At 56.5% G+C, this 27,195-nt stretch overlaps 8 protein-coding genes across 8 annotated transcripts; 4 read left to right on the top strand and 4 right to left on the bottom strand.

The window, feature by feature from the left end:
* Positions 1–1,277: 1,277 nt before the first annotated feature.
* Positions 1,278–3,197, bottom strand: BCV69DRAFT_245147 (hypothetical protein; the record flags this gene model as incomplete). Its single annotated transcript, XM_025490141.1, has 2 exons — positions 1,278–2,171; positions 2,220–3,197. Coding segments are annotated over 2 exons (1,872 nt in total), but the record flags the coding sequence as incomplete, so codon positions are not given.
* Positions 3,198–4,705: 1,508 nt separating this feature from the next.
* BCV69DRAFT_281049 (hypothetical protein) lies at positions 4,706–7,090 on the top strand. Its single transcript, XM_025491841.1, has 5 exons — positions 4,706–5,162; positions 5,241–5,736; positions 5,814–6,017; positions 6,099–6,406; positions 6,489–7,090. Exons 1-5 carry the CDS (start codon positions 4,821–4,823, stop codon positions 6,972–6,974), a joined length of 1,836 nt encoding a protein of 611 aa, XP_025350591.1. The 5' UTR covers positions 4,706–4,820; the 3' UTR covers positions 6,975–7,090.
* Positions 7,091–7,160: 70 nt separating this feature from the next.
* On the bottom strand, positions 7,161–8,026 carry BCV69DRAFT_281048 (Sm-like ribonucleo protein). Its single transcript, XM_025491840.1, has 2 exons — positions 7,577–8,026; positions 7,161–7,465 (listed from the first exon to the last, which is right to left on the bottom strand). The coding sequence occupies exons 1-2, from the start codon at positions 7,674–7,676 to the stop codon at positions 7,191–7,193; spliced, it is 375 nt and encodes a 124-aa protein (XP_025350590.1). The 5' UTR covers positions 7,677–8,026; the 3' UTR covers positions 7,161–7,190.
* A 2,374-nt stretch (positions 8,027–10,400) lies between these two features.
* Positions 10,401–14,318, top strand: BCV69DRAFT_281046 (hypothetical protein). Its single transcript, XM_025491839.1, has one exon. The coding sequence runs from the start codon at positions 10,413–10,415 to the stop codon at positions 13,839–13,841; it is 3,429 nt and encodes a 1,142-aa protein (XP_025350589.1). The 5' UTR covers positions 10,401–10,412; the 3' UTR covers positions 13,842–14,318.
* A 1,405-nt stretch (positions 14,319–15,723) lies between these two features.
* BCV69DRAFT_256628 (hypothetical protein) lies at positions 15,724–20,616 on the top strand. Its single transcript, XM_025490602.1, has 4 exons — positions 15,724–16,202; positions 16,272–16,989; positions 17,066–18,952; positions 19,033–20,616. The coding sequence occupies exons 1-4, from the start codon at positions 15,748–15,750 to the stop codon at positions 20,266–20,268; spliced, it is 4,296 nt and encodes a 1,431-aa protein (XP_025350588.1). The 5' UTR covers positions 15,724–15,747; the 3' UTR covers positions 20,269–20,616.
* Positions 20,617–20,805: 189 nt separating this feature from the next.
* Positions 20,806–22,050, bottom strand: BCV69DRAFT_281043 (hypothetical protein). The gene is made up of 2 exons (XM_025491838.1): positions 21,378–22,050; positions 20,806–21,282 (listed from the first exon to the last, which is right to left on the bottom strand). Exons 1-2 carry the CDS (start codon positions 21,840–21,842, stop codon positions 21,013–21,015), a joined length of 735 nt encoding a protein of 244 aa, XP_025350587.1. The 5' UTR covers positions 21,843–22,050; the 3' UTR covers positions 20,806–21,012.
* On the bottom strand, positions 21,861–24,539 carry BCV69DRAFT_281042 (putative ariadne-1 protein). The gene is made up of 5 exons (XM_025491837.1): positions 24,251–24,539; positions 23,882–24,169; positions 23,423–23,802; positions 22,852–23,341; positions 21,861–22,771 (listed from the first exon to the last, which is right to left on the bottom strand). Exons 2-5 carry the CDS (start codon positions 24,137–24,139, stop codon positions 22,340–22,342), a joined length of 1,560 nt encoding a protein of 519 aa, XP_025350586.1. The 5' UTR covers positions 24,140–24,169; positions 24,251–24,539; the 3' UTR covers positions 21,861–22,339.
* Positions 24,540–24,680: 141 nt separating this feature from the next.
* On the top strand, positions 24,681–27,076 carry BCV69DRAFT_119029 (hypothetical protein). Its single transcript, XM_025489140.1, has 2 exons — positions 24,681–25,858; positions 25,923–27,076. The coding sequence occupies exons 1-2, from the start codon at positions 24,760–24,762 to the stop codon at positions 26,897–26,899; spliced, it is 2,076 nt and encodes a 691-aa protein (XP_025350585.1). The 5' UTR covers positions 24,681–24,759; the 3' UTR covers positions 26,900–27,076.
* Positions 27,077–27,195: the final 119 nt, after the last annotated feature.

Here is a 27,195-nt window from a genome sequence, read left to right as displayed (position 1 = left end):
TCCATTCCGTTCCATTTCGTCCTTCGACTGCGACGTGATGACATGGTGACTACGACTACGACAGGAGATGAGAGGGGGAAGAGAAGATGCTCAAGGCCTGCACACACACATGACTACAATCCCTCCTGTACAATCTCCTCCTCCTCCTCCTCCTCCTCCACTTCCTCTTCCTCTTCCTCTTCGTCTGCCACCTTCATCTTCTCTTCCCCCTCCCCCTCCCCTTGGCCCTCAAGCATCCCCCTCATGCCCTCAGCGCACCGCCTCAGCCCCTCCACGTGCATCTGCATCGCCCCAAACCACTTGTCCACCTGCTCCCTCGCCACCCGCATAGTCTCCTCAGAGGCGAGGAAGGCGGCGGTGAGCTGCGTGAGATGTTCGGGCGTGGGGCGAGATATGTTTGGAGGAAGGGTGGGGAGGGGTGGAACGGGGAGGGGAGGGACGCTCCCACTGGCGGTGGCGGTAGCTAGTGTCGAAGCGGCTGCAGGAGAGGGAGAGGAGGAGACCCGGGGAATCCTCGTCGAGGCCGAGCGCGCTTTGCTGGCTCCCTTCTCCTTCCCTTTCCCTTTGCTCTTGGCTTGACCAAGTGGGGAAGCCTTTTTGCGACGCCCAGTAAGAGTGGCCAGCTCGTACTCTTCGTCTTCTTCCTCCTCTCCTCCCTCTTCGTCTACCTCGGTGGCTTCAGCCTGCCCGAACAAGCCGGAGAGTCTCTTCGTGCCCGCCGCGGCAGCCTGGCGCTTTGGTCTTCCTGAGGCAGTACTTATCGGTGGAGGGGAAGAGGCTCCTTGCGATGGCTCGTCATCATCGTCGTCATCGTCGGCGATGACAATGGCTGAGCCAGCATAGGCAGCTTCAGACTTCTTGCCTTTGCGGGAGTAGGTAGGTGCCGGCTTGCTTGTCGAGGTTCTGCGCGAAGTGAGAGGAGGTGATGATGCTTCCTCGCCTTCTTCGTCCAATGTCCCGTCCGCAAACGCAGATGCTGCTGATCGTTTCGTCGAGACCTTTCCCTTGGCCTTGGCTTTTGGCAACTGCTTCGCCTTCGCAGCAGAGATTGAAGCTTTGGACTCTTGTGCATCGCCCTCGTCCACCTCTACATAGAGCATGGACTCGTCCTCTTCATCATCAAGCTCCACATCTACTGCTCCCCGTTTTGCCTTCTTCTTCCTCTTTGCAGCCTTATGAATACTAGCAAGATCTGTGAAAGGCTTGCTGTATCGCGCAGGAGGTCTCACTTGTCCGTTCTCCACCTGTACAGAGCCTTCCGCGTCGTACTTGTGACCTTCCATTTCTCGACAGGCTCTCCAGGCATGCCAGAGCATCGACTTGAGCTGTAGCACGTCTTCCTTCCAGCTGCGAACCTTGTTGTTGCTCAATGCTCTGAACTCAGCCGTGAGACGGAAACACCTCGCCACATTTTCCGGAGAGACAAAGTCGACGGCTATCTTCATGCAGTCCGTAAGATTGCAGACCTGATGTGCGCATCCAGCAGGGATAAAGATGGCGTCATGGGCCTTCTGGTATATCCGCCAACTGCGCACGCCCTTGGTGTCCCACAATTTCTGACGATCACCAGCATCGAGGAAGTACTTTTGCGAATGGATCGGATCTTCGTGCTCCTCCACCTTTCTTGTCTCTCGAAGGTAATCGCGAATCTTGTTCGAGTCGCCAGCAGGGAAGATATCCCAAGCAGCAACGCCATCACGGTGGGCCAATGGAAGCTCCTCTGCGTTGAGCGGCTTAGCGGCATAGTACATGATGTTTACAGCGTCGGCGATATCCATGTGAAGTCGGGTGGATCCCATGCCGACCTGATCTTCTGTGGAGGGCCAGGCGTTATACATCTTGGGTCCCAGATCAGGAGCATTGGCATTAGTGGGGAACAGGGCGGAAATGTTCATCCGTCCATCACGACGAGTGAAAGCAGGAACAGGTAGGGCCCTGTTGAAGTGCTTGTAGAGGTCGGGAAAAGCATCATCGAAAGCCGAGCTCGGCGGCCAGTCTTTCAGCTTCCAGACCCCTTTGCCAAGCTTCGCCAGCTTCTCTTCGGGAGACTTGCCAAAGGTAGAGAAGAAGTCGGAGACATACACGTCCTGATGTGCGTTATCTGCGTCGCAGCGAGTGATTCTGCAGGGCTCTTCCTGCCATCGTGAGGTACAGAAGCTCTGGGGACCCCACTCCGCAGGAGGAGCTGCGGAAGCAGAATTTTCGGCTTTACCAACAACCTCCCCCCGCTCGTCTTCCTCGCCTTCCTGGGAATCGCGGATGCAATCATGGACGATCACTGGTTCGCCTCTGGCCCACAGTTTCCGGAAAGCTGTTTCGTCATGTCCTGCATGGAACTCCTGCAATCGATGCGAGCCAATGGCTGCATCCACAGTCGGGCCATCGAGACTCTTGTACCATTGTCGAGTCCGTTCTTCCAGAGGCACAGAATCTGATGGCACTGCTGGGTCCGCATTCTCCTGGGGCTCTTCAAGCTGCACAGAGTGCTCTGGCAGTCGACTTTCAGTCTCGGACAGTGTGAAACCTGAAGTAAGACCGCCCCGCTGCACCCTCTCCATCTCTCTGACCTCGTCTTGAAGCTCTTCGACCCTGAACCTCGTCAAAGGCCACAATTCGCTAAAGGTATGCACTCTTTGAAGGCGACATTTCTCGACAGACGCGACTTGGTTCCACTTGCCGGGAGTAGCCTCCTTCGCCTTCAATGCTTCAGTGCATTCGAGGCAGTACTCCTTTCCGCAACATCGACAGCAGTACGAAGCAGAGAAGAGCGAAGTCAAGCAGAAGTCGCACTGAGGCCGTATCACGAGCTCGGGATTGCGCCACAATGTCTCGGGTCTAGCAGCGTGGTCCAGCTCCATCTTCATAGTCTGATGCAGAGAAATGGCGACTGTGCTTTTGATGTCGCTGATGCTTGCCGCGCTCGCCGGAGGAAACAGCGACTTGGCTCGCGGGTAGTCGAACGTGACCTTCCGAGGCAGCTCGTTTCCGAAGAAAGGGGCATAATCCAGCGCATCATCGTCCTCTGGGTCTGCTACTATGAGCTTACCGTCCAGGCTGCGCAGCGGGAAGATCCTGAGATTGACGAAGCGGCATGTGTCGCCCATTTGCCTTGCCGTGCAGTGCGTACATTTGTACCATCGAGACCAACGGCCGCGCTGGCAATCTCCTACTTGGTACTCGTACCATCGATCGCTCATCTGGAAGCGAGTAGCCTCCGAGACAGCTGTAGAGGGTCGAGACTTCCCTTTCACCTTTGCCTTTGTCTCGCTCTTCGGTCTATTGCCTTGATTGGCATCATCACCAATCTCTCTCTGAAGCTCGAGATACGACGCACGAAGTTTGTTTAATGCAGCGCGCCGAGGCCTTGAGCCGCTCCTGAGATCTTCGGCCATAGCCGCCTCCATGGCCGCTCGATCGGCCTCGTCCAGGTCTTGAGGAATGTTCTGCTGCAATGCGAACAGAGCAGTCACATCGCCATGGCTGGAGTGAGCGGTAGAATTAGAGGGACCTGGCTCCCCAGAGCTTTGGTCCACATCCTTCTCGGAATGTGGCATCGAAGCCCGACCCACGGACTTCCTGCGCTTGTTCGTAGCAGATGGCGAAATAGTATCGACCTTTTGCTTCTTGGCCTTGGTAGGTGCCTTCTTGACAGGGGCAGCCCTCTTCGCGGCCTTCTTCTGCTGTGCCGGAGGCGAGGCAGATGGGCCGGCGTCGTCATTCTGCAGCACACGGTCACCGTCCGAGATATCTGATAGTGGAGAGCTGCGACTGGAGGAAGTCTCCGGGCCCATACTGAATGAGACGTCTTTTCCTGATGCAGGTAAAGTGGGCCGGACGGGTTGAGAAGGAGCTGGCGAAAGGATGGGTGGATCTTGCGTGATGTTGCTCAGCGACTCCAGAGGGAGCAGCTCTGGAATGAGGGGCGTATTCGATCCCAAAGAACGGCCAACGTCCGCCTTTCTTTCATCAAAGTGATGGCTGACAAGGCGTGCCCCGACGTCTAAATTCAGGGCGGACTGCCGATGAGAGTTCAGCTCCTCTTGCTTGGTAGCGTCTGTGGCCTTGTTGCCAATGTCTTGCTGCTGCTGAGCTAATTCACTAGCAGGCGTAGTGGGATCTTCACTGTCACTTCCATCTCTGCTGCTCTCCGTGTGAGTGGTGGTCAGGGCCTCGACAGCCATGACATTGCCATTCGTCCTGGTGGCTTCTTCGCCAAGAAAAGGGGCCGACTCGCTGCTTCCTCGGTAGGAGCTGAATGTGGTCGATCCACTCGGCACGGGCAGGGAAGGTGATTGATGAGCCACACCACCAGCATACATGCTGTATTCAGCGTTCATCTTGCCATGCCCAGGACACCTGCTTGGGAACGGCGTCGAGGCCTCGCTGGGCCTGTGCAGGCCTGGCAACTGTCTCTCGATGGCAGGAGTGGGACGACTCAAGCGAGAGTCGAAGCGCGCTGATGGTGACGATGACCAGACGCTATAGCAGGGATGACTTCTGCGACTGTAAAGTAAGAGACCCTGGAGGATGTGTGATCAAGCGTGCGATGGTAATCGATGGTATGGTAGTAGAAGCAAGCGTGGAGTCCCCGGATGTCCGCCTCGCGTAGCCCACTTTTGGGCGGCGGAAGTGGCTCCCCGCCGGCAGAGGCAGACGCCGCACAGGCGCAACCAGGCACACCGGGCACAGGCAGGCGACGTCTACCCAACACCATCCAACCAACACTTGGCCGTGACCCATCTGCTGCTCAAAGGCCATACTGCGCTGCTGGCTACTGCGGCACTGCTCATCGCTCGCCAGAACATCTCAGGCGCAGCACGATGGCCAGCGCATCGTCACCATCGTCTGGTCTGTCGGTGGAGCAGGCCCTCTCGCAGCCAGTGGAAGAGCTCCTACCCGATGCATCACACGCCTCGACGTCTTCGCAGCCGCCCACCAATGGCTCTTCGGCTACCCACGTCTCAAAGACTTCTGATAGCGGCCACACAATAGCCGACTCGGCTGATCAGGACGATCCGAGCTCGATGAACAGGGAAGAACTGATGGACGAGCTAAAGAGAGTGAGAGAGGAGCGTGATGGCTTCGAAGGACAGTACAAGGGCCTCCTGGGCAAGTTGACACAGATGAGAAGCACATTAGGCGATCGTTTGAGGCAAGATGCGGTGAGTCTCAGTGCGTCATGAAGGCTGTAGCGCAGCTCGCTAATCGTAACGACCTCACTGGCGCATAACCCATCACAGGAAGAACTGGACCGCAGAGAATCACAAATCGAGACTCTCACAAGACAGGTGCAAGAGCTGCAAGCATCCACTTCCACGCTCAAATCCGAATTGATATCTTCCCACACGGAAAGCGAAAGGGTGACCAGAGAGCTCGACGCGCTACGGCAGTCTTCGGCAAAAGCCATCGAGGAGGCTACCAGGGCGGCCACTGCAGCTGCATCAGCTTCATCGTCCTCCTCCGCAGACACTGCTCTCGCTGAAGAGCGTGATCGGCTCGAGATGCAAGTTGTACACCTGAATCAGAGTATCGAGAGTCTCAAAGTGCAATTGTCGCAACAAGAGGCGGCCCGCAAGGAGGATTTGGCAAGGAGAGAAGAGACGGAGGCTATGGCGGAGCAGGCCAGAATGGACAAGGAGTACATGGAGGAGGAAGTGAGCAGATGGCGAGGAGTCGCAGAAAGAGAGAAGGAAAGCGCTAGAAATCTGCAGTTGGTGTTGGAGGAATTCCAGAATGGTGAGTAGCTTCCCGAAGCAGAGGCCTTGGAAAACTTTTTTGACAACATGGCTGAATTTCTGTCCGTACTCTTGCAGAACAAGACGCCGAGCTACAACGAGCCATTGGTGACTATCAACACAAGTACGATTCGACGGCTGCTCTGCTTGAGGAGTACAAAGCAAGGGCCGTGAAGGCTGAAAAGCAATGGCTCGATACCAAAGACTCGTCTGAGCGGGGCAGAGCCTTGGAGCAGGATGTCAAGGAGAAGAATCTCCTCATTGGCAAATTGAGGCACGAGGGTAAGTCAGAGGGACACGATGGTTGTGGTCAATGTTCTTGAAATCGCTGACCTCTCACTCTGATTTTCTGCACCACGTCAGCTGTGATACTCAACGAGCACCTGACAGAAGCTCTGCGTCGGCTCAATCAAGACAACTCCAGTCTTACAGTAGACCGGCGGCTGGTCACAAACGTCTTGCTGCAATTCCTCACCACACCGAGGCAAGACGCCAAGCGCTTTGAGATGCTCAGCCTCCTCTCTTCGGTCCTGCAATGGAGCGATGAGGAGAAGGAGATGGCAGGCATTCAGAGGTCGGGCGGTGGCTTTGGAAGAAGACTCTTTGGCGGTGGTGCGGGTACAGGAGGAGCAAGGAGCGCCTCTTCCGCCGGTGCAACGGCACAAGACGAGGTGAGTCTTGAATGGTACCTGAGCATCATGATCACTTCTGACTGACCAATTCATCCTCCTCCACAATCTTTTTGCTCCGCAGTCCTTCTCAAATCTATTCGTCGAATATCTCCTCTCCGAAGCAGACAAAGCAAAGACAGCCCCCACCTCTCCAAGCGGTACACCTTACCTCGCTTCCTCTTCTGCTTCCGCTGCCGCCGCCGCCGGTACCTTTCCCAGCAGCAGCAGTAGTAAAGCTCAACGCAGTCTAAGTGGTAGCGGAGGCGCTCTCGGCGCACCTGGCTCACAGACTGCTCCAGCTGGCAGGACCAACTTCGATATGAATGCGCTCAATTGGAATCTACCACCTGGAGAGAAGACCTCATCCGGCGGAGCAGGAGCCGGAGTAGGGGGAGTAGTAGATGGTCTAGGCTCGAGCCATAATATGGCTTCATCTCGACGTAGTGGCAGTGTTAGCACCACGAGTAGCCCTACGAGGCTCAAGAATGCGAGCGGAGCAGGAGTAGGAGGGAGAGACCTTTGGGCTTCGCCGACGGGGAAGACAATACAGGAGGAGAAGGACCGGTGAAAATCAGAGGCGAGGGACGAGAGACGAGGGCTTGGGTGCGAGAGATGGAGGCGCCGCGTCATATTGTACTACTATCCTCGGGCTGCACCGATCACAACGAGATGTCACTCTGCCCGTCTGCGCATGATCGCTCTTTGTATGTGACCGAAATGTCTGATCAGCATGACATTGATGAGAAGAAAGTAATCCTCTTCGCACCATCTCCACGTCATCACTCTAGAATCCCCTCCCTCTACCGCGTCCCCGCGGGCCTCCCCTCCCACGCATCCCTCCACCCCTCCCACCTCTGGCCTTCTCCTCCCTAGGCTTCCTCTTTCCCTTGACCTTGGGCGCGTCATCCACCAATAGCATATCCAATGGCAACGAATCCGGTAGGATCCAGTAGCGGACATTGTTGCCCCGGATGGAAAGGGTGTCGAGGGAGACGGGCTCGCGGTTGCGCATGGTCAGCTTGACCGTCTTGAGGTGGGTGTTCATTTGTTGGTCGACGCCTACAGGATGGAAGAAAAGAGACAGGGAGAGATGGGTCAGAAAGAGAGCTTTGCCTCATCCTGCACAAGCAGCATGTGCCTTCGTATTTGTTTCTGTCGACCTGAACGCACCTGTCACTGTGCCATGCACGATGGATCCATTCTTGAGCTCAATTGTCACGCTCTCATTGTTGAGCTTCATCAAAAATCTGGAATCGATGAGTAAGTTCATGAGTAGGGTTATGAATATCAGCATCACCCATTCGTAATTGATCTGCGTTCCTTCCCTAGCCACATCCGCTCCCCGTCAAGCTCTGCACTCCCAGCAAGTACTGCCAAACAATTCTCGCTTTCCTCAAAATGCTCCTGTCCACATCTTGGACTCACCTGACGAGCTTCATGCTGGCTATGTATTTGGTAGAGGCTCCAACGTCTGGTATCTGCTGTCTCGATCAGCTGATTCGGAGGATTCTGGTCTGTTCCGGTGGATCCGGTAGTGGATGGCCGAGCGAGGGAGCGAGCGGCAGTCGCAAGGACCAAGGTTTTGAAGCAGGAAATAGGTCGGTCTGCTACGACTTCAACCAAATGAAATGTGCGGATGGGGAGGGAGAGAGGAAGACACGAGCAGCGGCGATCTGGTATCGTTGAGAAGTGCGCTGCAGTCTGATGGTGAGTGGTAGCTGAGATCGCTTCCTGCCCTCGGAAGGAAGGAAGGGCAGGAGACAAACGCACGCGAGTGGATCCACGGCAGGGCCATGCGCCCCACCTCGCGCTTCCGTTCCGATGAGTGGCGGGCGCACAGTCACGGGGTTGATCTTGGCTCGAGGCGTCGGGGTCGAGAGCAACACCGGTCCGTGTTTTGTCCAATGCACACACGCCTCTTCCCGCCGCTCACTGGGGCCACTTTCCTCGTTCATACCCACCATACCACCCACGGCTTCATACCCTGCTCCGTCTCAGCTGCTAGCCTGTCCATACACGGCAGCAGCGAGCTACCATCGCCTGCCTCACGATGACCACGATCATCTCTCCTCGCAAGACGCGATCCGGATCCACTAGAGGAAGCTCAAACACCAATACCCATGTCAACAACAGCATACCCGGACCCTCCTCGTCCTCGTCCTCGTCTGCAGGTTCGTCTCACTCTGCTATATCCAAGCCTGCTTTCAAGGACAGGCCCACCGCTTCTCTCATCCCAATACGCCCAGCATCAACACGGCAGCCCTTTCGGCCAACCGTGAGACAAGTGAGCAATGCAACCTTAACCCCAGCCGCATCACAATTCCAGCTCGAGGGGACAGAGAGAAAGCCATCCATTGGCATTAAACCTCCTACTGCTTTGCGTGAAACTCATGCCAGTAGAGGACCCTCGTACACGCTCAATCTCAAGGGACCAGCCCTCTTGAGGCAGGAGATCCAGCCGAAGCCTGTGGCCGCTCCACCCTCTCGGGATGCAGAGGAAGAGTCGATCGACGAGTCTTGTGACGAACCAATAGAGGAGGAGGAAGAGGAGCAGCAGCAGGGCGTAGAACATACCGCCGGCGAGCCTTTGCTGGAAGAGGCGATCCTGGAACCAGTAGCCTCCTCATCCTCTCAACCTGCGGCATCCTTTTCCTCGCTCGGCTCACCCCCTCGCCTCAGCTCACCATTTACAAGATGTGCTCTGCTTTCAAGCGAAGACAATCGGCCGAGCTCCAGTGCAAGCGCCAGTACGGCCCTCTCGGACATCGAGACGGACACGGCCGCCTCCGTAGTCTCATCACCAGACCTATCGGATTCCGCCTCCGAGGGTTCCTCTTCAGATCGAGATGACGAGCCTGGCGAGGACATGACGACCAGCACACGTACGACTCGCGCCAGGTCTCGCACACCCGTCTTCTTTGGTACTCCCAGCAAAGATGAGCAGGAGCAGCGAAGACGCTATTCGAGAAGAGTGAGGGAGAGGAGAGTTCTGAGGAGAGATAGTCTTGATTTGGCTAGGAGGAAGACACTCACGCTTGAAGAGGTCGAGGATGCTGCTCGGGCTTTCAGAGAGGAGAAGGCTGCTGCTGAAGCGGCTGCTCACGGTATGGCGATGGAAGGAGCGGATGCAGCGATGGAAGGAGGCGACCGTCTCGACGAACAAGAGCCCTCGCCGATTCTCACGCCAGTGCGCACTCAGCAAAACAGCATCGCAGATGACCATTTGCGGCAGAGTGACGAGCTGGAGATGGGCAAAAGCGATGAGCTGGATCTGCAACAGACCGACGAGCCGGAGCTAGACCAAGAATCTCTCTCTGATGCACCGATTGACGGCGCATGTGGACAGCAACCTAATGTCGAGGAAGAAGCCTCTTTCGCAGCAGTTGTTGCCGAGGACGAAGAGACTCTCGCACTGGTACAGGGAGCTCCTCCTGCATTGGTTGCATTAGGCGTTCAAGAGTCAGAGGCAAAAGAGGTAGAGCCAGAGGTCTCAGAGGTCGAGCAGGCTCAAGAGTCTCAGCTGGACGTGCTTACGTCGGAGATGGAGGAATTTGCTCATCCCGACGGGGCAGAGGCTGCAGAGGGTGCAGAAGTCTCTACGAGACAGGAGGATGAGCCAGCCTTCGACGATCAAGAACTGCATACACAAGACGCAACCAGTCAAGAAGAGGCAGCGGAGCTCACTAGTGAAGAGCTTCCCGTCGAAGATGATGGCCTTGCTGCACTCCCTGAAGCCTTGAAGGACATCACAAATGTCCCCAATCAGAAGGAAGAAGCCCTACAGACCGACGAGGCGCAATACGACGCCGACGCTCCTGAAGATCATTCGGTCGCCAGCGCATCAGACGAGACAGTTCCTGAAGAAGCAGGCCCTCTTGAGTTACCTGCTATTGAAGAGGCAGTCACAGTCAACTCTGAGGACCACCACGTGGATGCTCCAAGTGCAGCATTGACAGCCATTGACAAGCTGTACGTCCCGACCTCGCATCTCTACATTCCGGACGTGATGGATCAGACCCTGGCATTCGACAGGCTGGAAGAGGAGATTGAAGAGGCCGTGGTGGAAGAGGAGGCTAAGGAGACGATTCTTCTTGCTTTCCAAAATGCGCAACAAGAATCATTGCCCACACTAGATTTCAGCGATCTACCGCAACCGCCACAGCAAGACAACTTAGCGCTAGAAGAGAGCGGAGAGGACAGCTCCGTGGCAGGCGTCGTTGAAGGGACGAGCGGGCAAGGCGCCAGCGGTGAAGAGTCGGCTACTGCTCTAGGCCTAGAGCCTCTCGCCGCGTTGGAAGCGTCGGGCAATCAAGTCGCACAGGCGCCTTCGGCAGCAGCAGATGTAGTCAAGGGGAATGAGAGCCCTATCTCGCAGGATGACGCAAAGTGTGCGGCAGCCGATGTGCCAGTCTTGACAACGGCAGACGAGACGCTGGCTTTCGATGTAGCCGAACGCCTATTGGCAGAAGCGGCGCCCTCTGTAGACGACTCCACCAGAGAGCTCGTTGGAGTTGGGCTTTCAGAAGACGCGGAACAGCAGGAAGAGGCACATGACGGAGTCGAAGCAGCTTTGGGCGCAGAGAACAATCGCGAGGAGCCTGAACTGCCAACGGCTGACCAAGAGCAACTTCGAGGCGAAGTCCCGGAAACACAAAGATCGTCAAGCCCAACCGCCATGTTGGCCGTAGCTGCCTCTCCAGCTCCGGCTACGCCAACACTCAATGCCCACGACACGTCGTCTGCGTCGTTTATGATGGACTCACCGGGCGTGGGTTTGAGTTTCCGAAGACGGTATGATGAGAATGTGCTCGCATCAGCCGCGAAGCGTGCTCAGCAGAGCTTTGCACTGGGTGCCCACTACGGACAAAGCCCAGCCAACGACTCTCTTAAGTCCCTGAGGGCATCGCCTATGCCGCTTTCACTGTCGGGCACCCCACTCGGAGAGCGGAACTCTAACATCTCTCACACCCGTAGAGATATTGAGCTTAGCCCTTTCGTCAAGGAAGGTGGGAATGTAGAGCTCAACCTTCCACAATTCTCTGCAGGGCTTGAATCGCCATCTCGGGCAACGGAGGAGGTTGATCACCAAATCTCTCCTCACATGCGGCGCATGATGGACATTCGTGACGCAATGCTTATTGCTTCGCCGACCAAGTCGCCCCGCAAACCTCCCATGCGAGTCACAGTACCGAGTCCACAGAAGGCTGAGCCGACCTCGAGCACCATTGCTCCCCTGGGCTCGCCAGTGCGTAAGCCCGACGATTCTCTTGAAACGTCGGAGCCTAGCAAGCTTGAGCACAAGGCTGCAGAAACCAGCGTACAGAGTGCTTCGACCTCTGATGTAGCCCAAGGGTTCAAGAAACCGGGCTTGTCTAAAGCGGAGAAGGACGCGAGCCAACCTCCTTCCGTGTCCGCCAAGACGACTTCGTCAGCCACTTCAGCCTCCCGACTACCAAAGCTGGCTAGTGGCAACAGTCGCATTGCCAAGCCCACCTCTGTAGGCAGCATCAGAGCTCCGACGTCCATTCCGACTGCTCGAGCACAATCGGCTCAGTCTTCAGGCGCTACGTCTAGCCAGCTCGCTCGCCCGAGCGTGCCGAGCCATGCATCTGCTCAAATGAGTTCAAGCAATCCGTTCCAGAAGAAGGCTGCTGCCAAATCTGCTGCTCCCGCGAATCCCTTGTCCCGGCCTCCATCAGCTGCAGATTCGATCGGCTCGTCCAACGGTTCTTTGAATGGACCCAGCAAAGAGAGGACCCTCAAAGACCCCCGCGTGGCTCCGATCAGTGCGGCTCCTACAGCTTCGGCAGCTTCGAGCAGTGGTCCGTCTCCGGTCAAGCGCACGCAGCCTATCAGTGCGCTGAGGAAAATGCAAGGGACGAGTCAACTGTCGTCCTTCACCCACAAGACTGCTGACTGGCTGAAGGGAAGCACGGCCGACGCTAGTGCACAGTGGTCAATTGGAAAGAGCACGTTGCCTTCCCCGGCTCTGGCTCGGGGTACGGTCGCCTCGACTGTGGTACCGGAACCGGAAGGCGAAGCCGGTCCTGCGGCCCCTCCTTCGCCGGTCAAGGCGAGTGTTATGACAGCCGGCAGTGGCAGGGCCAGGCGAGTGCTTGCTGGATCCAAAGAGGCTACACATGCACCTCTTGAAGCCAAGGCTGCCCCAATTGTCAGGCCGAGGGTGCTCATGAGCAGTACTTCGTCTGCAAGGACGGACTCGGACCTCGAAGGAGGTGCTCGCTCCGACGCCGCTCTGAGCTCATCCCCTGATAAGACGGCGCGAGTGCTTGGCGATAGCATACCTCCCGTCACGGAGCGACCGATGATGGCGACATATCGTAAGCCTTCGTCGTCAAGTCATGGCGCCAAGAGCTTGCGCGTTGCATCGGGTAGCAGCAGAAAAGCTAGCAGGACAGGCGAAGCTGCACCCTCTTCGTCTTCAGCAGCTCCCCTCCCACCATCTGAAATCCTCTCCGATACTGTGCCCTCTCCTGCCCTCGATACCTCGAGCGCAAAAGAGGATGCAGCTGTTGTGGTCAAGGAGAAGGACATCGGGCATCGTAGCATCTCCAATCCGCTTGTAGCGGCTCCGGTCCGCACGACCGCTACCAACCGCAGTGCGAGCAATCCGCCTGCTGTGGGGACCGCTCCACCTGCCTGCGCTTCTCGAGCCAAGGTCAATGACGTGGTACCCTCTGTACCCATCTCCTCTGCGGCCCTGGCGACTCTCACGACGCGCAATTCTCGCCGCAACGAAATCCACCTCGCCAAGCTATCGGTCGTGACCATTCGCATTGAAGGTGCTCGTCCACCTTCCCCCTCGAGTAAGATCAGGAAGAGTAGTCTTGCCGAAGGAGCTCCACCTATGGAGAAGGGCCGAGCGGACGAGGCTCGTGCTGTTCGGGCTCGGAAGCGTGCGAGAGAGTCACAGGAGTCGAGGATGAGTGAGAGTTCAGAGGCAGAGCGACGTGATGCAGAGAGGGGAGGAGTGGGCGTTTGGAGGGATCCTGACTTCCGAGGTTGGGAGACTGAGATGGCTCATCATCGTCTCGGTGCTGGTGAAGAAGAGACGTACAGCACGCCGTTGCGCGTCAAGAAGCGTATGGTCGGTAAAGGAGTGCGCTGGAGGAAGAACCTCTTTGCTGGTCCTGCTTCCAGCGCAGCATCTTCGGCCTCCGCCTCTGCACCTTGGAAGAGCAACCTGGTCGCAAAGGACTATCAGCTGGACAGACACGGCAATGCAAGAAGCGGTGATGCACCTCCTTCCCCATCTTGGAAGCGTGTAAAGGTGACGGTGCGGAAGATTGTCTACGATGATGATGAAGAGGAGGAGGATTGTGGAGGCGAGACTTCCTCTGCGGTTGTGGATCGCTGGGGCGGTACAGAGAGAGAGGGGGCGGCCTCTGATGGCGAGTATGGCAGTCAATTGTGAGCGGCACTTTGTTTCTGGATCTATGATACCATGTTTCTTCTTCTGCATTTGCAATAGCACCATCCGATTGAAAGAACTCTCCAAAGTCGTGGCTGCACTCCCCAGACTACATGAGCTTGGCTGAAGGCTGAACGTCGGTCAAGACGGAATGTCGCCGGCTTTGAATTGACATGGAGCTAGGCTATTCTCTATATTTGTCCCCGAAGGATCGACAATGAGCCGCTCAATGTATCCTGCGGCGAAGTTCCTTCGTTTGAAAGACCAATGTCACCGCAAGCCTTACCAGTTCTGCGCGTGAAGCTTATTGTAGGCACCTCTGAAAGCGGTTGGAAGTAGGGTGGCTGCGACCTCGGTCATGTGATCGTGGTATTGCGATCTCTGTCCGTCGATGTATCGTGGAGCCATCTTGTGATGCTGCTGCTGCGACACCTTTCTCGATCTCTCGCCCGAGTGACGCTGGGAATCGCTTGATTGTGCGGCCAGAGGATGCGGCAGGCCATTTTGCGGAGGAGGCAGCTCCGATGTCCCGATGGTCGCGTGGCGTCGGCGTCTGGACTCGAGGCGGGAGGCGTGGCTAATCGGGGGCGGGCGGGCGACAGGGGAGTGGGCCAGTGCCGATCCGGGCGGGTGACGCGGGGAATTGTGCTCCTGTGTGCGCGGCTTGCTCCTTGCTCCCACACCCGCTGCCCCGCCCGTCGGCATGGCCTTCCTCGCAGCAGCAGCAGCAGCAGCAGCAGCAGCACATCGCGCCTTTGCCATCCTCGTCGAATTGTAAAGGCTTCGTGGCTCAGTGTTGCTTCCCCCTGTTCCTCATCCTCACTCCGCCTTCCTCCAGACCACCACCTCCTTACTCTCCTCTCTTGGTCTTGTCCACGACTCGCTTTCGTCCGTCCATACTAGACTCGCAGCCTCAGCACCGTCTGTACACCAACTACTTTCCCCCCTCTGTTCCGCTTAGGCTGCCTCCTTCTCCTCGACTCTCCTTTCCGCGGTAGAGCTTCACACTCCCATCACCCCATCACTCATCAACCAAATACCATACTCGGAAGGCGCAAAGCACGCCAACTGGAATCGCCTCCGAAGAGCTATCAGGTCCCTTTCCCCTTTCTTCCGCATACCGTCGCGTCTTCGGCGGTAGACCGACGCCAAACTGTCTCCACTCACCTCGGAGTCGAAGAAGCGTCAGTCTCCAGAGGTCTCCCCAGCGGTACTCAGATCATCTGTCCCTCCTCTTGACGCTTCCTCCACGGAGCCTGAGGGAACATCTCTAGCATTCTCGCGCCGGCGATCATCTGTCAAGTCCTTGGCCTCCTCGCCCTCTGTGGAAACCGACGAGGAGACAGAAGTTGAACGTCAATCGGGAGCTCGCAGCGCCAAGCGGCAATTGCGGGAGCACATTGCCTCTTCTGACGAGTCGGTACTCTCCCAGACTTCAGGCGAAGGCTCGCCCAAGTCCGCACCTCCCAGCCCTCCCGCAGGCCGCCCGATCTTTGATCACGCTTTCACCCTCCAGACTCAACGACCGCCCCTGGTACCCTTGCCAGCTGTTGGTGCCGAAGCGACGCTTTCGCCGCCTCGATCAAACGCCTCTTCTTCGTCGTCTTCTGCGGTCCCCACTCGCCCAAGATTCCCTCATCACTCAGACAGCTCTAGAGCGACACCAACGTTCAACAGCCAGGGCCTATCTGCCAACATCCGAAAGGCGGTACTGCTAAATCGCAGCGATTCCACGCCTCCTGCTCCTCGCCCTCACACATCCCCCGTCAGTCTGGCCCAGAGGCTTGATCGTCAAGCATCTATCAGCAAAGAAAACGAGGCAAAATCAGCAGCAGGATCCGTATCCTCTGGACCTTCAATCTCTTCTGGACCACCCCTAGAGCCCTTCACAAAGTCCAATCAACCAGCCATGATGGACCTTGATGAGTCCCTTCGGGCAATTTACTTTGCTCCCGTTGCCCTGGTGGTGTTGGATCACAACCGGTACATTCGCATGCTCAATCGCCCAGCTGAAGCCTTGTTGGATACAAACGCCCAAGGCAGCGTAGGGCATCATCTTCACGATTGGGTCCTGCCCACGTTTCGGCAAGGTTTCACGCAGGCTCTGAATGATGCTGCACAGACAAGCTCTTCCAAGACCTGGTCACTTCCCATCTTCACGCGGCTCACGTTCACTAATGGAGTTTCAGAGACAGGAGAGCACCAGAATGGTGACGTCTTTGCAGTGGAGTGCTCCATATCCGCTTGGTACCCAACGGACCAGATGTTCGTCGATCCGCCCTCGGGACAAGATGTCTTTGGCATTTCTGGCGAAGAAATAAGCCCGGCGATGAGTCCGACATCGCCCACGTCTCCCTATGGAGTGTCACCACAGACTACACCCACCTATGAGCATCATCAGTCTATCGATGGAGCAATTGCCGGAGCCGCAAGAAAGGGACGGTTTGCTGGGTCGCGCATGCCAGCTACGACTAGCCACCTCTTGCACGAAGCTTACTACACCATCTCGCTGTCTCCTGTGCAGACGCGAGAGCGGAGAGGCAGTCCTTCCGATGCCAGAATGTGCACTGCTGATGTGTTGAGAGATTCCATTCTACACACTCTGGACACGCCAATCATGGCGCTCTCGCGGGATGGCAATACTGTCATTCGTAATCTGGCTTGTGACGAGACGCTCAAGTATTATCAGAAGAAAGAGAAGGACGTCAAAGCTCAAGCAGAGGAGGCGGCAAAGGTAGTGCCCGACGCTCAAGCCGAGGAGCCCGCAGTGGATCTGTCTTGGCTAACAAGTACAATGAATTGCTTCTCCGAAGACTTTTCGGAACCTTTCCCTCCTCATAAGTTCCCCATCTACAGAGCAGCCGTTCTGGGCGAAAGGCCGCCGCCAGTCAACGTTGGCTGTGTGGCCACCGATACGGGAATACGGAGGGTCTTGAGAGTAGAGGGTCAGCCGATTCGCGATGCTGGTGGTTTCGGTGAGCACATTGGTGGCATGATCCAGATTCAGGACATCACCGATGAGATCGAGTCGAGAAAGCAAGCCATCAAGAAGGAAGGTCAGGAGTACTTTCAGATGGTCTGTGAGAGGCTGTCCCAATTGGTATGGGTGACTGACCCCAATGGGTATCACGAGTGGTTCAACCAGACTTGGGTGAGTTTGCCGCTAGAGAACGTTGTCGTAGGGTAAGTCTGTAATGCTGACGGAGTTCCTACGACTTGCACCTCAGTACGACTACACCGGAGCTACTCCCGAGCAGTGCTTGGGTATTGGATGGGCTGGCATCTTCCATCCGGAGGATATTCCCGAGACGAGCCGTCGATGGTCACATTCCCTGCGCACCGGAGAGCTCTACAGCGTAGAGTACCGATGCCGGCGCAAGGATGGAGTGTATCGCTGGCATCTAGGACGAGCACTACCCGTTCGCGATCCTGATACCGGCGCCATCACCAAATGGTTCGGTACCTGTACCGACATCAACGATACCGTCGAAGCTCTAGCGGCCAGCAGACAGAGTCAGGATCGTCTGGAGAATGTCATCAATCACGCTGCGATGACTCTTTGGGCAGTCAACACTGAAGGCATCATCACCGTTGCAGAGGGCCCTGGAGTCAAGCAATTGAAGCTCATAGGTGGGCCCTCGACGCCAGGTGGATCTGAGAATGACGGTTCTGGTTCCGGCTCGGGTTCGGGATCTGGAAACGGGAATGGAAACGACGGACTACATCTCCCACGCGGCAGGCACCAAATGCAATTGTCCGAATTCGATGGCCACAGCGATGATACCGGCGCTCGTTCTCCAAGTGCTACCACGCTATCTCAAACGACGCAATCGAGAAGTGCTGCACGCAGTAATAATCGCAGACACAACCGAAGCATGCTGGGACAGCCAATCTACGCTATTTGGGGAGAAGCGCCGAGACTTTTCATCGAGCGTGCACTGGCGGGCGAGTCCTGCGTCGACGAATCTGAGATTGAAGGACGCTGGTTCCGGACTCAGTACTCGCCAATTCGCAGCGAGGATGGTGATTCCAACATGGACGGAATGGGTACGGTCATTGGTGTTGTCGGTGCTAGTATGGACATTACCGACCGCAAGCGTGCCCAGGAACAGATGGAGCAGTCTCTGAGGGACCGAGCCAAATCGAAAGCGGCTGAAAGTGCAGCCAAGGAGGCCAGTCGACTGAAGTCAGAATTCCTGGCCAATATGTCGCACGAGATCAGGACTCCCATTGCCGGTGTCATTGGTTTGAGCGAGCTGCTTCTCGACACCAAGTATCTTACAGCTGAGGCTCGAGACCTCACTGAGAACATTCAGAGGTCTGCAGATGCTCTGCTCACCGTCATCAACGACGTATTGGACTTCTCAAAGGTCGAGATCGGAAAGCTTGACATCGAGAAGACGCCCTTCTCACTGAACCTCGTCTGTCGAGACACCATCAAGATGCTGTCGTTTGCTACCGCAAAGAAGGGTCTGGCATTTAGCGAGGAGTGCGATCTGCAACATCAGGGACTGCTACTGGGAGATGCCGGACGTGTCCGGCAGGTATTGACGAACCTGCTCACCAATGCCATCAAGTTCACAGAAAGTGGCTCGATCAGCCTCGTTGTCAAGGAGGTGGCTGAAGAGCTCAACACTATCACTGTCCGTTTCGATGTGCAGGACACAGGATGCGGTATCTCTTCCTCGGCATTGAAGCGTCTTTTCCAGCCCTTCAGCCAAGCTGATCCTTCCACCGCCAGGCGCTTTGGAGGGACTGGCTTAGGTCTCACCATCTGCAAGAATCTCGTCGAGTTGATGCAAGGCCAGATTGGGCTCGAATCGGAGGAAGGCGTGGGCTCCCGTGCTTGGTTCAGCATCCCCTTCCAGAAGGCTCATCAGTCGATTCACGGTACAGAAAATGACATGGCTGCTGAGGGCAAAGTCTCCACACTCGGTGTCAGCAGTGATCCTCTCCAGAGAGAGAGACAGGACATCTGGATCTTGGTGGCAGAAGACAATGCTATCAATGCTCAGATCGCATTGAAGACTCTGAAGAAGATTGGCTTCAATGCGAGAACGGCCGAAAATGGGTACGCTGCTTTGGAGGAGCTCGAGAAGAATCCGTACGACTTGGTGAGTAGCATACCGGCGCGCGAGAGGGTCCCCGAGTCTCATCTCTGACGATCCTTTAATGTTCTCCTTCATCTCTAAAGTGCCTTATGGACTGCATGATGCCAGAGTGCGATGGATACGAGGCTACCACTCGTCTTCGTCGATCGCAAAACCCAGAGGTGCGGGCATTGCCAGTGATCGCATTGACCGCGTCGGCAATCAAGGGTGATCGCGAACGAGCCCTGGCGGCGGGTATGAATGACTACCTGTCGAAGCCAGTGAAGCGGGCTGCATTGGAGTCGATGCTCACGAGGTGGTTGTTCGATGCCTCGGCTCGTCAAGCCCTCTCCAAGTACCTAGCCACCCCTCAAACAGGTGCAGTGGGGCAAAAGACAAGTGACCCCGGGTCGCGGAGGTCTTCCTTCAGCCTCAGCGATGACGGAATCGCAGACCTCACCACGGCGAAGATGGTCGTGTCAGGAAGCAGCTGGTCAACGGCCAGTGGGCAAGACGCGGGAAGAAGAGCCAGCGTAGCCTCGTCCAAAGGCAGTCAATCGGGGAAGTCGTCGAATCTGAAACGTCCAAGTACATCTCAACAAGGTGACTACTTCCCACCTGTATCACCTGGACCTTCGCCTAGCGCTCCCGCGACAAGCGAGGATCACCACATAGAGACTCTCATGCAAGAAGCAGCCGCTTTGGACTCGCCCTCGCAAGTGGAGAGCGGCTCGACACAGTCGGTGGTCAAGGGTCTGCTAGGCGCTCTTGAGAGGAGCGGTACGGCGAACACGGCTGCGCTAGCGGCAGCATTGCTACCACGTCGAGGCTCTCATGAGGGAGTGCCGAGCACAGAGGCGAGACGGTATGCCAAACGTCCTGCACCCTCGCCACGAGCTCACTCCCACCACGGCCCCGCAAGTTCGGCCTCTTCCTCAGCCATGGTCACCTTTCAGTCCTCGTCGGGCATGAGTAGCGGACCATCGAGTTCTAAGATGTCAGATCGAAAAAGTGGCTCCCGTTCACGTAGCGGTAGCCAAGCCTCGGCCGCTTCCGCCGCTTCGCCCAATTCGAGACCATCGAGACCTGGTGGATTAATGCGGCGCTCCTCGCGAAATCAAGCTGGCATGGGAAGAGATTTGCAACAGGAATTGTTCAATGCTGCCGATGGCTCATCGGAAGCTCGGAAGTTGGCAATTACAGAGACGATTACGCCTCCCGAGGAAGAACCTCCTAATTTGGAATTGGATGAAGAGGGGGAAGATGATGAGATGGCGGATGGTGAGAAGGAGAAGGCGGAGGAAGATGATGGAGGGGAGACTACGCCTTTGGCGGCCTAGGCTAGTCATGATGTCCCTCACCTCAAGCACAGAGTCGTCAAGCTTCGAGCCTGCCCTACACACTTAGCCTCACAAATGCTTCATTTACGATCTGGACACGTACTAGAAGCCCACACCAAGACATTCAGAGGGGGGTCCCCTTTACTACTATTGCTAGGGACCATCGCTTTAATGAGGTAGACGGACCCTTGGGACGACGGAAACAGACACGGACACCTTCAGAGCGCAGAGCGCAGAGCGCCCCGCGCCTTCGTCCTCTGACCTCCCTTTTACTCTCACTGTCATGACCTATCCCTTCGCTGCATATCTCGTCGGTACGTCTTTACTTCTCCCCTCTCTCCCTTACCCACGCCCCCTCTTCTTCTCCCGCACGTGAAAAGGTGTCCCTTGTATCAATAGCAACGCTATCGTACACTATATGAATTCCGACTTTTTCGTTTCCCAAAAGGTGTGCTTCTTTTGCTCGTACTCGTACTCTTACGCGCGACCACTCGCTCGAGGGGTAGAGCGGTCGGTCGGTCCGTCCGTTGGTCGGTCTGCTTGCAGGTGTGGAAGACCTTTGTAGGGCTCGGCTAGGAAGATGATGTGGTTGAAAATTGCTCGCAGAGCTGGGTATACACTGTATAGCGAGCGAGGGCAGAAGAGGTTTCGAGTCCCTGTCACCACACTTGCCCACACATCCTCCCCCCTTGCCTGACCCGGACTTGCCTTCAGCAGGTCTCTCCCCCTCGGAAATGCCTCAGTCTATACCGCACTCTCCTCCTCGTATGTGTGAGGCTCCAGTAAGCGCATTGCCCTCTCCCCAGCCCGGGCCGCCTCATCCTCGTTCGGCAGGAGGTCCTTGCCCACCACCTGCCCCTCTCGCAAGAGGAGGGTGAGACGCTGTAGTAGCGGCCGTGGCGCTGATGGAGACTGGGCAGGGGAGGAAGGCAAGGCCGAGGAAGTCGATGAAGCAAGTAGAGGCAGCTCAAGTGCCTGTGTAAAACGCAGGGAGGAGTCTGACAAGAGGTGGAACTATTCACCACACCGAGTTGGTGAGTTGAGCACAAAGGGCGGGATTCAGTCTCTCTCTTCTCTTCCCCTCTCCTCGTCTTCCGAGCGGAACTCACCTCAACTCCCAGCCTCTCCTTCCACTCCTCCAACTCTCGCAGAGGCGCTGTACTCATCCCAAAAATCTCCAGCTCTCCACCCGTCGTCTTTCGTTCGGCAGCTCGAAGGGAGGCAAGGCAGCGCTGCACGGAGAGTAGGTGCGAGACGCAGGCTCGCGCTGGTAGGTTGGACTTGCAATTAGAAGACGAAGAAGACGACAGCGATGGTGTATCACCTTGTACTGCTCCTGCTCCTACTCCGGGAAAGAGAAAGAGGAGAATGGGCTTTTGAAGCGAGAGGAGAAAGAGGTCGATTGTGCTCCCTGCTGTTCCATCTGTGCCCTCTGCACCTGCAACACCATTCGTACTCCCGCTCAACAAGTTCCCACTCGTGCAAGGCGAGTCTATACAAGCCGGTAGCGGATGACCAATGAGATGGAGCAGTGGATCTCTTCCTCCTGATGAGGAACAGATCGAGTTGGCCATACTTGCTGATCCTGCTCCCTCGGCTTTACTTAGGGAAGAGGGGGAGCAGGGCAAAGGAGTTGCAACAGCAAGGAAACAGAGAGTGGAAAGAGGTGGCGCTTCCGTGGTTGGGTGTCCGTCCCTCCACTTGTGATCGTCGTCGATGTAGACAAGCACTGCTCACTCACTCACTCACTCAATCGATGCACGTAGGGGATCACAAATAGGGGTGACTACGCATGTATGGAGGGACGCAAGGACGGACGGTTGTCGGCCATGACATGTGTGCTTGAGGTGGCGAGCAGATGTGAAAGGAGAGGGACTGGATGACTCTAGAATGTACAGATGACGGGGCTGGGGGAGGGTGAGGACAATACACAGGTAGGGAGGACGAATCGCTCTATGGTCAGAATGGTACAAAGGTGATGTCAGGTGACCAACATCCGGTCTCGCTCAGAGACATACGCTTTGGCACTTGGTGAATCCCAAATGCTGAATGCGCTTAGAGTAGCGCCCTCTTAGAAGGATTGGTTCCACTCCCAGCGACCCTCCTCGAAGCCTTGCGCTGTGTCACTCAGCAGAATCTCGCGCCTACGAGAGACGTAGACCGTCAAGTCGGTCACCTTCTGTCTCAGAGTTGGGATTGTCTCAGGCTCGATCTCAGCCTCCAACTGTTCGCTGAGATTCTCTGTAGCGCTCTCCAGATCTCGCTGATTGTCTTCGAACAATTCTGTCATGTTGTTGCGCTTCAAGTAGAAGGCCATGCAGTAGGTCCACTTCAAGGTCATCCTGCACTCGGTCAAGGTGTCCACAGCCTTCTTGAGGAATTGCACCTCGATCCAGGTCAGATTGGTCGTATGCTGCAGCTTCTCCATCTTCTTTTCCGTCTTGGAATAGAGATCGCGGTCTAACTTTGCTGATTGTTCATGATTAGCAAAACGGTTGAAGTACTGTCGAGGGGGTTACCAGCAAGGAAGTGTCAGTGTCCACTGTCTCACGTTCGTCCTTTCCCTTTCTCACGGCGACTCACGTGAAGGTATCTCTCCAAGCTGGCCCTGCTCTTGGCCTGGTTGTCCTTGCTATTGGCCACATTCTTCTCATCGAACCGGTTGCAATTGAACCAGCTAGTACCATGATCGCTCCACTTCCCCTCGCAGACCCAGCACCACTCGTATCTGCATCTCTTGCACGTCATGTGATTGCAGCCACCGTTCTTCTCGATTGTCGAGGCGCACTCTGGACATTCCTTGGTATTGGCCTGGATCCAATTTGCAGTTTCCGAGTCGTCCTCACACTTCTTGATCCAGAGCTTGACGACGGGACAGATAGCTGGCGCATGCGCAGCTTGCCCACAACCAAAGCAGAAGGCATTCCCACAATCGCAACGTACTGAAGGTACCACCGTCTTGAGCTTCTTGCTGGACACGTGACACTCGATCGCATTTTGGCAATTGGGCGCAGGGCACCAACGGAACAGCTGCGAGTCATCGACGTAGGTTCGATCGAGGAGATCCTTGTACCTGCAGGGGATCGCAAAGAGCAGCGAGGGTCAGCGATCATACGACGCTTTGACGATCTGGGTCGCTCTGATATCGACTCACTTTTCGTAAATGGCTGGGGCCACCAGCATCTTCACCGTCTTCTCGTCCACAACCAGCTTGCATTTCTCCTGCATGCACTGCACCCTCCTGCTCTCGCCTTCCTCCTTGACCTTCTGCTCTATGTAATGCCGGTAGCAGTCGCTACAAAAGCGGTGACCACAACCCAAGGCGAGAGTCTCCATGCGCCCGCTATTCTCATCCTCCGAGGATAGGTAGCAAATCGAACAGGTGAAGTCCGCCGATGGCAGTAGACGAGGCCGAGTAGGATCATCGATTACACCTGCCTCTATTTTGACAGCATCAGGGTCGTCCATGTAGCGTTCGATGAGTCGCTCCTTGTTCCAACCAAAGTGGCGCAGCAGGATGGCTGCGTCGGTATCCTGGAGGAAGCAAAAGAAGGGAAGGGAAGGAGGCATAAGCTTCCACAGAAGAGGACTGGATCCCGCCAATTCTACTCACTCTGACGACGAACATGCCTGCTACATGGTCCACCTCCTTCTTCTGTTGCTGCTGCAGAGCAGCCAGATCTAGGCATGTGAACTCGACTTCGTGAGCCTTGCGCTTGCCCTTTCCAGACGTATCATGAGAGAACGCTTCGTCGCCAGCAGCGTCGAACCCTGCTTCATCGTCATCGGCATCTCCACCGAGCATGACATCTGACTCCGCGTCTTCTTCTTCATCGTCGTCTGCGTAGAATGCGTCGCTATCTTCGTCCATTGTATCTTCGGCGTCCAGAACGTCGTCGATCTGTGAAGGGCAGGGATAGTAATGTGCAAAGGTATCAGCGACTGACGATGGCAGACTTCCCTGCTTATGTCCAGAACTCACATCGCTGAGGCTAGAGGAGGACATGAATGAGTAGCTGCGTGTTCGTCTATGCAATGCTGAGACTGTAGGCGGAAAGGGGGAGTGGCAGTGGTGCTATTTGGTGCCTCTGAAAGACTGGGGATTCAGGGGGAATGGCTAAGGTGACGCAGGCTACAGAGGGTGAGGCGAGTCGCGCCTTGTGCTTGTTGGTGTGAATGAGCGAGGGGGGTAATGTGAGATTGATGATGAGATTGATAGGAGATGGTGAATGAGGGACAAGGGTGTATGGGGTGAAGTATCTGTCCGAGTGGTACCCTTGGTTGCCTGCCAGTGGCGAACGGCGCCAGACGGAACGGGAGACGCGAGATGCGACAGGGTGGAGTGGCTCGGCTGCATGCACGCCCTTCCGCTCCGCCCCGCTCCGCCGGCCTGGCCCCCGGCTTCCGTATCCCCAAAGGCTACAAGGTGGCATGGTCGCCAATCTGCAGCATCGTCAGCATCGCCGGTCGAGGATCAGATCCTAGAAGCCTATGCAGGCACAGGCCGGGGCCGCTGAAGGAGGAGCGAAGGTGAACATGGACGCCAGCGTCACTCCAAGCTCGCCGAATGCTACCGCCCTTCATCCCGGCGCTCACCTTCCCGTCGAGCTAGTCCTTCGCATACTCCTCACCGCGGCTACAGAGGATCAGGCCACGGCTCACGCTCTCGCTCATGTCTCGCGCGCCGTCTGTCGCGCTACAGCAGCTCATCGTTGGCGATGTATCGTCATCGACTCCTTCTCGGCTCTGCTCAAGCTCTGGGCTACCGTATTGGAGGCGAGAGGCAGATCAGAGGATGACCTACTGGCAGTGACCATCAGATTGCTAGTCGCTGGCGAGGCGGCAAACGAGGCAGAGTCCATGCAGCGGCATCTCAATCAGAAGCCAAACCTTCGTGCTGTCTCTTTGCCATTCCATTCAGAGCCTGATGAGCCCCCAGATCGGACGGGTCTCAGTACATGTCACCCGGGTCTAAGCGTCCAGAGCTTCTTCATGGATACCGAGCCTCCCACCCTCGGCAAGAAAGCGCCGCTGTCTTTCGACAATTTCGGCGAGAAGATGTCGCAGCTATGTGAGCGAGTGATACCGCTACTATCCCCGCTCGCTGATGACACTTGGTCCACCAGACAGCAGCGTCGGCTGGCTCTCGATCGGCCAGACGTCAAACTGGGTAGCCTGCTTCGCCTCTTCCCCAACGTGGACATTGTCTCCCTCGGAGCAAGCGAGTACTGCTATCTATCTCCCTCTTTACACTCCGTCAGCCCCTCTGAACTCAGCATCGTATACCAAGGCAATACCACCTCTCTCGAAGAAGACTTTACATTCTCGACCTCGGCCTTCTCTCGTGAAGAAGGCAGAGTCGAATTAGCTGGGGTAAGAAAGCGGCTCAAGAGACTGCACATCGTAGCAACAGACCCGCAGTCGGAAGCAGCAGGAGTGGAACCGCCATTCAGTCTGCTAGAGCCTTTGAGAGCTGGCAGTACTAGTCCTGGGTCGCTCATTGATGCTCAGGCAAGGTATGTCGTTGTGGGGGGAAGCAATGAGAGCGGGCAGCCGGCAGCAGATCGGCAGAGCGTAGGATTGATTCAGCGTGAGTAGCGGTTGCGAGCCGAGTCATGTCATGCCCCGGTCTCACGCAGTGCCTGCCTTCACAGTACGGTACGACACCCGCCGCTTCGCTCTTCGGCCAGCCTCAATCGTAGCTGGGCGTCTACGTCACTTCTTACAGGAACTCACGCTATCTCGCACATCATCGTCTTTCATTGAGGCTCCCACACAGTCTTCTTTCTCCTATACAGGCCGTCCTTTTGCCGCGCCCCCCAGAGGAGCGGGCAATCAGTCGTCCTTAGGTGTATCTGCTCAAGCCTCACCTCTCTCAATCTTCGATGACGAGACTTCCGAGGCAGCGATGCTCCGCGAGTGGGGAGTGGGCGCTTTTGCCAAGTTGCAGCTGTCCTGGAGCGATCGCAATGCGCCGAGAGCAGAAGATCTCCCGTGGTGGAGACGAGCGAGGTATAGCGCCATTGAGAAATCGGAAGGTGCCAATTCGAGTGGTGCGGACAAGCAAGCGCTCAATCACCCCCTCGTCTCTGGTGGCTGGCCAAGGGAGACACGCGATGTCTGGACAGAGCGCTCAGACCGGGACCAGTCGGCCACCTTCGAGGGTGAATTGGCAGACTGTGTATGGTCGCTCTTTGGCTGGAAGCCCGCTGGTGGCAGCAGTGCTTCAGCGGCAATTCTCAACAGCAACGGCAGCAATGGCACTACCGCCAGAACACAGTCTGCTCACGCCGGCCCCGTTGCCCATCGTTATCTCTTCGCACCTATTGGACAGGGAGAGATGGGCGAGCGCATCCCCTCTGGGTACTTGGAGGCAGATCGCTCCGCCCTCGCGACTGTAGCTGCCGGTCTGGCCTCTTGCTGCGCCTCGCCCGTCGCCGCGTTGCCGGCCTCATCTTCAGAAAATGACGGAGGTAGTCACGGTGGAGGGGAAGGGGGAACACGACTACTGTCCTACGCAGTGAGAGCTCCTGCTACAGTGTTGAGATTCGGAGGCGCGGCTGCTTTCGACAAGGAGACTCGACTGGCGTACTTCCTCGATCGGGTTGCTGGAGGCAAGGGTCCGTGGTAGCAAGGATCTCATCAGGCACGGAGATGGTGATGAGCAAGGCACAGATGGAGAGCGAGGGAATTGGCACACTGTATGACGCATCTCAGGCACCGCTTCCCATGTATCCTAGCGCAGGCAAATGTGTACATAGCAATCAGAGCTCTTCGCACCATGGCAGTCTCCTCGTGCTGACGTCAGTGTCCACTCGCCAGAGCAAGATAGCATCGGCCCTGAAGGGGGTGGATGATCACACTGAGATCCCTTTCCCTCGCCTGCTCTCTCAGATTCATACGATATCCACTCCGCAGCGTATCAGA

Source organism: Pseudomicrostroma glucosiphilum, assembly GCF_003144135.1.
Source record: "Pseudomicrostroma glucosiphilum strain MCA 4718 unplaced genomic scaffold BCV69scaffold_2, whole genome shotgun sequence".
Taxonomy (NCBI): Eukaryota; Fungi; Basidiomycota; class Exobasidiomycetes; order Microstromatales; family Microstromataceae; genus Microstroma; species Microstroma glucosiphilum.
This window is presented reverse-complemented; position numbering and strand designations above follow the sequence as displayed.

Excerpts from the sequence above, each read along its gene's own strand:
- BCV69DRAFT_281049 (XM_025491841.1), top strand. The coding sequence starts at position 4,821 with ATGGCCAGCGCATCGTCACCATCGTCTGGTCTGTCGGTGGAGCAGGCC. Across the intron at positions 5,163-5,240 it reads ATCGTTTGAGGCAAGATGCG|GAAGAACTGGACCGCAGAGA; the intron begins GTGAGTCTCAGT and ends AACCCATCACAG. Across the intron at positions 6,018-6,098 it reads TGGCAAATTGAGGCACGAGG|CTGTGATACTCAACGAGCAC; the intron begins GTAAGTCAGAGG and ends GCACCACGTCAG.
- BCV69DRAFT_281048 (XM_025491840.1), bottom strand. The coding sequence starts at position 7,676 with ATGAACTTACTCATCGATTCCAGATTTTTGATGAAGCTCAACAATGAG. Across the intron at positions 7,466-7,576 it reads CGTGCATGGCACAGTGACAG|GCGTCGACCAACAAATGAAC; the intron begins GTGCGTTCAGGT and ends TCCATCCTGTAG.
- BCV69DRAFT_281046 (XM_025491839.1), top strand. The coding sequence starts at position 10,413 with ATGGATCAGACCCTGGCATTCGACAGGCTGGAAGAGGAGATTGAAGAG.
- BCV69DRAFT_256628 (XM_025490602.1), top strand. The coding sequence starts at position 15,748 with ATGATGGACCTTGATGAGTCCCTTCGGGCAATTTACTTTGCTCCCGTT. Across the intron at positions 16,990-17,065 it reads AGTGGTTCAACCAGACTTGG|TACGACTACACCGGAGCTAC; the intron begins GTGAGTTTGCCG and ends CTTGCACCTCAG. Across the intron at positions 18,953-19,032 it reads AGAAGAATCCGTACGACTTG|TGCCTTATGGACTGCATGAT; the intron begins GTGAGTAGCATA and ends TCATCTCTAAAG.
- BCV69DRAFT_281043 (XM_025491838.1), bottom strand. The coding sequence starts at position 21,842 with ATGGCCAACTCGATCTGTTCCTCATCAGGAGGAAGAGATCCACTGCTC. Across the intron at positions 21,283-21,377 it reads AGGAGAGGCTGGGAGTTGAG|TTCCACCTCTTGTCAGACTC; the intron begins GTGAGTTCCGCT and ends TGTGGTGAATAG.
- BCV69DRAFT_281042 (XM_025491837.1), bottom strand. The coding sequence starts at position 24,139 with ATGGACGAAGATAGCGACGCATTCTACGCAGACGACGATGAAGAAGAA. Across the intron at positions 23,803-23,881 it reads CAGGCATGTTCGTCGTCAGA|GATACCGACGCAGCCATCCT; the intron begins GTGAGTAGAATT and ends TGCTTCCTCCAG. Across the intron at positions 22,772-22,851 it reads GCTTGGAGAGATACCTTCAC|TACTTCAACCGTTTTGCTAA; the intron begins GTGAGTCGCCGT and ends CCCCCTCGACAG.
- BCV69DRAFT_119029 (XM_025489140.1), top strand. The coding sequence starts at position 24,760 with ATGCAGGCACAGGCCGGGGCCGCTGAAGGAGGAGCGAAGGTGAACATG. Across the intron at positions 25,859-25,922 it reads GAGCGTAGGATTGATTCAGC|TACGGTACGACACCCGCCGC; the intron begins GTGAGTAGCGGT and ends CTGCCTTCACAG.